The sequence below is a fragment of the Myripristis murdjan genome, chromosome 8, assembly GCF_902150065.1.
Source record: "Myripristis murdjan chromosome 8, fMyrMur1.1, whole genome shotgun sequence".
NCBI lineage: Eukaryota > Metazoa > Chordata > Actinopteri > Holocentriformes > Holocentridae > Myripristis > Myripristis murdjan.
The window spans coordinates 29,018,940-29,028,122 of record NC_043987.1 but is presented as its reverse complement, the minus strand read 5'-3'; the positions used below and the strand labels follow the sequence as shown (position 1 = coordinate 29,028,122).

Sequence of the window (9,183 nt, the reverse complement as noted above, 5' to 3'; positions counted from 1 at the left end):
TAATAACAAAGTCATAAAAATTTTTGTTGAAGTTAACTGAGCTGCCTCCTCTCAAGACAAAACTGTCAGTCCTTTGGTATAAACAGTTAATTCCGCCACTTAAATCTGTTTATAAACCCGCCTTATTATACATTTATCTGTGGTTTATTAACTGCACTTGACTGGACAATAAACACACCACGGTTTTACTCTTTAATATATAACCACTGGTCTTGAGAAAGGGAGCTAAGTGTAAATTAAAATCTCCAGCAGACATGGTAGTGATTGGAGATAGAGGGCTTTTATTTTTTCAGGGGACATGTCCAACTTCCGGTGCTGCGCCGGCTAACTCTGGTGAACTTGACGCAGCTCCGCTCAGCTCAGAAAAGGTTTTGGTCCGGGCGAGGGCAGACATGGAGGAACTGAGCGCCGTAGGAGAGCAGGTTTTTGATGCTGAATGCATCCTCAACAAACGCCTGAGAAAGGTCAGAGCTGTGCAGCCGATTCTGATTTGTATCGACGTGTTTTCACGCCGCCGTTTGCAAACGATTTCCCTCTCTCGATTCTCTTTTCAGGGAAAGTTGGAGTTTCTTGTGAAGTGGAGGGGATGGTCATCCAAGTAAGTACAAGCGGCGCTGAGCAGCCAAACAATGAAAACAACAACAACGTGTCGCTTGTTGCTTCAAAAAAATAAAACGGCGAGCGTTTTGTTTTTTGTGTGTGGGGGGAAAAACAGAAACAAAGAAAAGAAAAAAGTAGCGAATCCAACAGCGGCGATACATTTTGAGCACATTTCGCCTTTGTGCGCCAGGTTATGTGGATACAGTTTACACACTCGGTCCTTAAGGTTGGCTTTCTTTGTTCATTACACCTCAAATTTGGAAGTTAGCCGGACGCCACAATCATTTGAAACCATGTGGATTTTCATCACCGCGGTCCCCCTGCCTCTCCACGCCACGCCTCTGTTAATTTAACTAAATATGATGTGGAGCAGATTTTAATACTTTTTGTTTTTTGACTTCATGCAAACTGGCTGTGTGACTCGGAGACTCAGAAAAATGGAGACTGAGAAAGAGAAATTATTCAGTCCAACCTGTAAGGACCATCATTTTATAATCAGTTTATTCTGTAACTCGTAATTTTTCCACTAACTTCAATTTATGAGAATCCAGCCAGTTTGATTCTGTATTTAGGCTGCTCCCTATTATGACTCCCCTCAGCCCTCAACGTTTTCTTGTCACTTGCCCTTTCTATTCACTCTACATTGTTGCTATAATCCTCCATCAATGCACACAGTTGCCTGCCAGCCTCACAGTTGTATGGGCCAGCCCTATGGCTTTCTGTTAGGAGAACAGCCTTTGTGTGTGTGTGTGTGTGTGTGTGTGTGTGTGTGTGTGTGTGTGTGTGTGTGTGTGTGTGTGTGTGTATGTGTGTGTGTGTGTGTGTGTGTGTGTGTGTGTAGTGAAGAGGTGGGGGTTGATATTTCACTGCTGAGTTTTGATCAGAATAGGCTATTCAACAAGTGGCGAGGAGAAAGGTCATTGTACATTGCCATAATTACAGTTCAACTCTCCCAACAAAACGCACTGAAGCAGCATGTTTTCATTTGTTTTTTTTTTCTCTTTTGTTTTCCTCACCGTCTGATTGTTGTTGTGCTTATCTGACAGGAGTTAATAAAAAAGCGGTGAGAGAAAATCAAAAGGGAACTGATAAGGCCTGCATGTACACAGCAATCAAGTGTACAAATACTTTATCAGTGTATGAATCTAGAGAAAGATGTTTGAACGCTTGAATATACATCAGTGAAATGAGACAAAGCTGTAATTCGGCAGCATCAGATACAGCGACATGGATGTTGTCTAACAGTGCAGGTGCAAAACAGAGGCACCTGTGCAAGAAAAACAAAGTTAACAATTATAATTCATGCTACAGTATCAGGTACTTATGTTTGGTTATAAAAATGATTATTACTATGAGTTTCCTATGGCTTCCCATAAATAACACCTAGCACTTAAGTGACATAAAAAGTTTCTCCCTGGTTTGTTCACTTCTTTAGTCAAACAGCATCAACAGTTTGGTCGCAGCTGGACTGGAAACCACCATCGAATGCAATAAATGTGTCAATGAAGTTGTTAATAGGCTATATTCATGTAAAAACACCCAATTTGTAAAATTATTTTGTATTCCCTTGCCTCTTTGGAAAATGTTGCATAGTTTTTGTCTGGAATCTGGAATACACCCCAGTAAACTCCACTGTATCCCAGATATACCCTAACTAGTGGAAACACTATTTACACCTTTTTCCCTTGTGAGGTAAAAAGGATTATAATTCCACAACATGATACTATAATTTTGCCCCTACATGTGATTGAGAATCAGTTGAGTCATCCACTGTTTCCCAGTCAAACACACAGAGTTTTAGTCTTAGTGAGCTGCTATGAAGAACACTTTCTGTTAACAGCACGGCTTCATGCTCCTCAGTATGGAGGTCACCGCCGACTCTCCTCAGAGGTTTAACTGGTTCCATTTTAAAGCTGCTTTCTAAGAGCAAAGTCCAGACCCGTTTTAGATAATATACGCCGGCAGTTTGTTGTGTCATTGTCTCGTAACAATGCTTTACATTCCCTGTTTGATAAAACTGAAAGTGAAAACTTAACTTTACCAGATGAATGTACCCTCATTGTGTAAGGAGATTAACCGTGCTCTGTTTTGCCAGTCCTGCCTCTGTTAGATTTGACTTGACTTTCCACAGAGCGTCGGTGGAAAAACACAAATCACTGTATTTAATTATTACTGGAGCTGTAACCGCATTACTGATAAATGTCTGGCCTTGATTGTGAAACAGCACTTCAAGTGTTGGCAAAAGGGAAGTGAAAAATATGTGAGAATAGGCGAGATGTACGGAGTGAGCTCCTTTCATGTTTGTCTTTTCATGAACATCAAGGTGAGAAGGCTCTGTGAATATGCCGTTTCACTGAAAAAGCTGAACTTAACGGATAGGTTCAGTGTTTTCCAGCTTGGGTCGTATTGAAATGTTGATACCCATCGTTTATAACCATTCATGGCACAACTCAGCCTCAAAGAGCATTATACTGGATGAAATGAAAATGGGAAACTCACACCACAGTAAATTAAGTCTTGAAATTGTCCACCCAAAAATGGCTTATTAACAGGTTCTAATTAATGTTAATAATGCTTTGCCTTGTATACATCCACATCCATTATGCTGCTGATTCGACTAATGCTACATTCATTGGAACTGCCGAATTGTGAATTTCCCACCTGAGACAAGATGGCATTCAGTGTAACGACATGATAACTGAATGGTCACAACAAGAAACACTAAAGAAGAGTATCCATTTTTCTGGAGTTATCACCATAAATGCCACGTTGAAATTTACACGACGGAAATCCTGACATCTGGGTTCAAGTGGGTACCACATTAGCTGCTTCACAGTGATGTGGATGTAGTAATATTAAAGAGTTTTCAATGTAGTGGAGACCCTGAAACCCACAGGTGGTCATTTGACTGGGTCCCTAATATTTGGTTCATTTTGTTTTTGACAGATTGTAGTGTTAAACTTTGATGTTATATGGTTATAATGATTGTTATATTCATGTTCTTGTTCAGAATGATTCTGAAAATTAAACGTTCCCTGGACATATTGATAGTTTACTGCGTCCTTCCTGATTTTAATGTGTCAGACGCAGGACGCATACCCTTCAACATCATGAATAAGGCAGTGTATTAAAGTTATTACTAATAAAACTTTGTCCTGTTTGCAAAAATGACGTTTCTAATGGTTTTGAGGTCAACCAAAAGTGGTGCAGCAGAGTGGTAAGTTTCTCTTCAATAAAGCCAGTGCTAAAATTGAGTTGTGCACTATTTTGTCATAAATGATGGGTATCAACATCTTAATACAGCCAGGGTTGAAACTCTTTACTCAAAAGGTTTGACATCAGATTTACTTGCAAAGGAAACTGAACTTGTTATGAGGGTATCACATCATGACAATATGATATGACAGCAGCAACAAGAGATTCCACTGTTTCTTTACTGATCTTTCATATATTGAGTTGTGTTTTGCTGGTATGCCACCCTGGAAAGCAAAGGAGGATAACAAGAACAAAAAAAACAATATGTTTTCTAAATTATATTGCATTCCAAATTTGAGTATTTGTCAGGTTTTGAGAAAGCCTCTGCTTATTTTGGATAAACATTATCAGCTAATCTAAGATTTCCCCTCAGAGCAGGTATTGGCTACATACAGTACGGTCCTGGTTGCTGAGACAAGAGGGTCCTCTGCTCCCTAAACAATTTATGTATGAACAGAGCTAAGAGGTTGTTCTCTAAATTTGGGCTTATTGTTTAGGCTGCAGGGCACCTTTTAATCTTGCTGTGCATCTTATGTATCTATTTTGATGAATGCTGGAATTTGTGACTCTTCTAATGTGAATTAATTTCAGGCACAATAGCTGGGAGCCCCAAGAAAACATCCTTGACCCGAGACTGTTGGCTGCTTTCCATAAGAAGTGAGTTTGTCTTTGTTGAGACAGTTACATGGCACCGAGTGACCCATCCTGTATAACTTGAGCAAATGTTAATTGAATATGATGGAGCATGTTGGAAGATGTATGCGTGTGACTTACTCATTTTCTGCTGAAAAAACGCAGAGTGTTATTATAGGCTTCTTGAAATGCTTTTATTATAGGCTTCTTGAAATTTTCTAGCCATAACTAAGGGACTATACATAAGGATCTAGAAAAATTCAGTTTTGCATAATTGATCACACATTAGATAAACTTGTAAATGTGTGTGTGTCATTGTGGATGTTTACTAAGAATGGAATAGAGATGGAAAATTGTGAAACCTGTGTACCATTAGTCTTAACTCAATTTCATCTTCTCCCTATACATTTTTTTTTTTTTTTACGAATACATTAGTTGGTGAATTTTATGTTTATTTAGTTACTTAACAGTTATCAAGCACCATTGCTCTGCTTCACATTTTTTGGAATATGTTTTTTTATTTTTTTTTTTAGAGAGCAAGAGAAAGAGCTTCTGATGCGCAAGAGAGGGAAAAGGCCAAGAGGAAGACCCCGGAAAGTAGTAGTAAGTGAAATTCAGAAGGAACATTCATTATCAATTATCAATTACCACATTATCAATATTTAATTCTTAAATTTTCTTTATCTAGGAGAATGTACCTGAAGCTTCAAAGTCAAGCAGCTCTTCCTCTGGTTCATCATCGTCGTCGTCAGATTCGTCATCTTCATGTTCCTCCTCTTCATCCTCGTCTGATGATGATGATGACGACGACGACCACGTGAAACAGGCAAACCCAAGCGTGCGAACACGAGATCTTCACCCTGTTCCGCAGAAGAAAGCACAGATAGTTGTGGCCAAACAGGAGCCTCCGAAGAAACGAGGCAGAAAACCGCTGCCCCCCGAGGTGAAGGAATTTCAACAGAGCAAGGCCCCGCGCAAGATACTAAAAACTGTCACCAAAGATACCTCCGCAGATCTTCAAGGAGCAATCAAGAAGCCTGTCCACCCAGCCAGCTTTACCTTCATGGGCTTCCATCGGAGTTCAGCCAGTGGCCAGAACAGGAGCTCTCTTTCCCAAGGCGGTGCAGTTAAAAACTCCATGAGCTCTGTGGCATCTGGCAGGTCAGTTCAGTCTGCTTCTCCCTCCCAGAACAAATCCAGCCAAAGCAGGAATGCCACTGAGGGTAAATTGTCCATCTCCAGTATGAGCAGTGGGACAGGTCTGGATTTGAAAGCAACTGCTAGTAAATCAAAAGGGGTGGCAGCATTGAATTTGAATACTTCCAAACACCCCCATCAAGGAACCACTCAGCATACACTAAGCTCTCCCAATGGACAAAAGAAACCAGAGGCCCCTGTGTCAACATCACTACAGAGGATACCTAATACTAAAGCAGCTGCCTCCTTTCCCACTCAGAACGGCCCCACCAACCAAGCCTCCAGCCTTCAGCCTCTCAACCTTCAGAGTGGGAACAAATCGGCACAAAGCAACGATGCCTCAGGAAATGGCACCAATCCAGCGTCAGGCCTGCGAAGTGCCACAAACCCAGTGCGGAAATCTTCTGCTGGGCAGTGTAAAGAGTACAGTCTTGCTCAGAATGTAGCTACCTCTGGGGGACAGCAGCCCAAAAAGAGCCAGGCTGGAGCAGACAAGGTCAAAGAGACAACTGAAATGGGTGCCACTGGGGACAGGCAGACCACCAGGGCCCAGGGCAGGCTTGAGAAGAGTGGCGTGCAGAAATCTGCCACAGAGGTCCAGGGTAAGCGAGAGAGAGCTGCCTCCAAAGATGGTAAGCAAGCCAAAATGAATGAAATGAGCACAGGGGAAGAGGAGAGCAGCTCAGACTCTGACCAGGACTCTTCTTACCCTGGCAATGGCAAGGATCTTTCCATCTCAGTCCAAACTAATCAAGACTGGAAGCCCACACGCAGCCTGATTGAACATGTGTTCGTGACAGACGTCACTGCGAACCTGGTTACTGTCACAGTCAAGGAGTCACCAACCAGTGTGGGCTTCTTCAGCATCCGCAACTATTGAATGGAGAAAACACACTGCCCACCTGGGATTTGAAGTAAAGAGATGGGAACAGATGTGGATACTGAAGGAAATAGAAGAAGTGGCTTGTGAATTGTTGGGGAAAGCATCGGGGCAGGGAGGTGAATTCGCTGTTTTCCTGTAATAATACATTTTTAGTTAAAATACGAATAAGATTAATTAGAGAAAGTACAGACTGTCAGTTACTGAATCTCATTATTTATTTGCTCATGTTAAAAATGTTCGAGAAATGACAGTTGTGATCATTAAGTATGAATTGGCAAATGATTGTAACAAATCACTCAATGCATATTGAGTTAAATTATTTGTGCCTACCCTCTACCTTGTACATGAAATAACCACATGACATCTCATAAATCCTGACAAATTATGAGTTTCTGGGCTGTCAAGCCACCGTCCCCCAGGTTATTCAGGATGACCTCGGCAGTGTGTGGCTTGTCCTGTGGAAACTCCTGGAATTAAACCACAGTACTAGCTTGGGATTGTTCCAGTGCTCAAGTGACCTTGTACAACCTGAGCAATAGTGAAGGGCCCGTGATATTTTTTTGGGGGGGGGTTGGTGGTTGGCCTCAACTTTAAGTCACTGAGAGGAACAGAAGAGGCTGTATTCAGGATTTGCCAGAAAATCTTGAAGAAAGTTATCATAAGTCTTTTGGTGATAATGGGTCAAATCCTAAGTAGTTACTGTGTGTAAGGGTTGTAGATTTTTCTATTTTTTTAACTTAAGGTAATGAACTTTTGAAGTAAAGGTGGGGTGGAGATCTGACACAACTGCTTTTCTCAAATGTTTTGAGTCAGTAGCTGGCAGCGCCGCTGCTTCATATTCATATTTTGCTCAGAAATAAAATACATAAATAAATGAATTGGCAGACTCTGCTGCCCCAATGCTACCATGACTGGGTGTAGGTTTGCTGAATTAGATAAATGTTAACATTCATACAGTGTTTTAAAACAATCTATTGTTTTTCTATTGCTGAAGCCATCTGCTTTGTTACACAGCAGATGAAATGGACGGGATGTCCTAATTAAAAAGGGTAGGCATGAGCAAGATTGGTAGCTTTTGTTATGGGTAGCAGTCAATGTTGTGAATGCATATCAATAGCTAATGGTAACAAGTTATTGGTAATTTTTTAATAGTAGTATTGAGTCAATAGTACTGTTTATTTTTTTAATTAGCTACCTCTCTGTTATATCAACCCCTTGCTGCACATTTTATATTCGTTTCTTTTAAGACTAGGTTAGGAAAACCTTTTCTTGCCAGGGTAGGCCATTGTGTTCATATAATTGATTTTTATATAGCTCTAAATGTATTGGACTTTTGTGCTATATAATCTTTTACTAGTACCAGTGAGCAGCTCAAGCAGCAGACAACATCTATCTATTTTTTAAATGAGAAACACTGTAATTACAGCATTAGCACAGGCTGAGCTTCACACGGTGTTGCATTGTGCACACTGTTATCGCTCAGAAAGAAGCTTCATTCCTCTGTGCAGCCAGCCTATCAGTGCAGCTTTCCAAACGGGCTGAAGCGTGGGGGAGGGAGATACAGTATCTCTGTTCTTCCCCACCACTCAGATAAGACTCTGTTCTGGCTGGGTTTACTCGTCTGCCATCCCATCAGTTCTGTACCTCCCCACCCCCATCGACAGGGCATTCACTGGCAACCGTATCCCTCTCAGACTTGTAATTATTCTGGACACAACCAGTGAGTAAGTGGCAGTGTTGACATGGGAGGATGATTATGGACAGTATACCTGATGTGACTCCTCCCTCCTCCTGTGATCGGACCTCCTTGTGCCTTTGGGAGCGCCGAGAGTGACTGCTTTGAATTTCACCAGGACTGGTTGCAGAAGAAGCCGACACTGAACTACTCAGCATTGTTTGTCTCTGACCACAAACACAAGATTTCATTATGACTGTAGCTACTGGTGCTCAAAGTACATAGTATTGAAATGCCAGGATTTTTTTTTTTAAAAAAATTGTATCACTTGCAGCTGTAGATATCTCATTTCACTTTCCTGCATGGGTACAGGAGCTGCCCCACCCCCCTCCCGAAAACAATGTCTTTATCTGATGTAACGGAAAAGAAACCACAACAATGTGTGCTACTTTCTACTCCCTCGAGAGGAGTTCAGCAACAAAGCACTTCAACTGAACTCTTCTGTCTAATCCTGCTCTGCAGACTGTGCCTTTCTTTCTCTCAAAGACTAAACACAAAGACATTACCCCAAAGAAAGCTAGAATTTCAGGGTGTTCGGTAAAGGAGTACACTAGAGCACAGTATGGAGATGGTAACAGATTTATTTTATTTTCAGTATTGTTATTCGGAAAGCAAAAGAAAAAAAAAAAACCTGCTGGGAAGACTTGGTGTAAATGCAATGAAAATGAAAGCATGACATGAGAAGACAGATATTTGATTTACAGTTATTCATTGACTCAAACAGGTCATGGAAGTGGTTTACATTCAAGAGCAGATGTTGAGGAAAGGACCACAGCAGCTAACAGGTAAAACATATCAAGCTGGTGGCTTATTCCTTCCAATGGAGCTCCTCAATTTGTCTTCATATATCAAATAAATGAATTCTGGCAATGCATAAAAG

General features: G+C 41.2%; 1 protein-coding gene across 1 annotated transcript; it reads left to right on the top strand.

The window, feature by feature from the left end:
• Positions 1-348: 348 nt before the first annotated feature.
• cbx2 (chromobox homolog 2 (Drosophila Pc class)) lies at positions 349-8,981 on the top strand. The gene is made up of 5 exons (XM_030058981.1): positions 349-464; positions 555-598; positions 4,447-4,512; positions 5,022-5,091; positions 5,177-8,981. The coding sequence occupies exons 1-5, from the start codon at positions 393-395 to the stop codon at positions 6,563-6,565; spliced, it is 1,641 nt and encodes a 546-aa protein (XP_029914841.1). The 5' UTR covers positions 349-392; the 3' UTR covers positions 6,566-8,981.
• Positions 8,982-9,183: the final 202 nt, after the last annotated feature.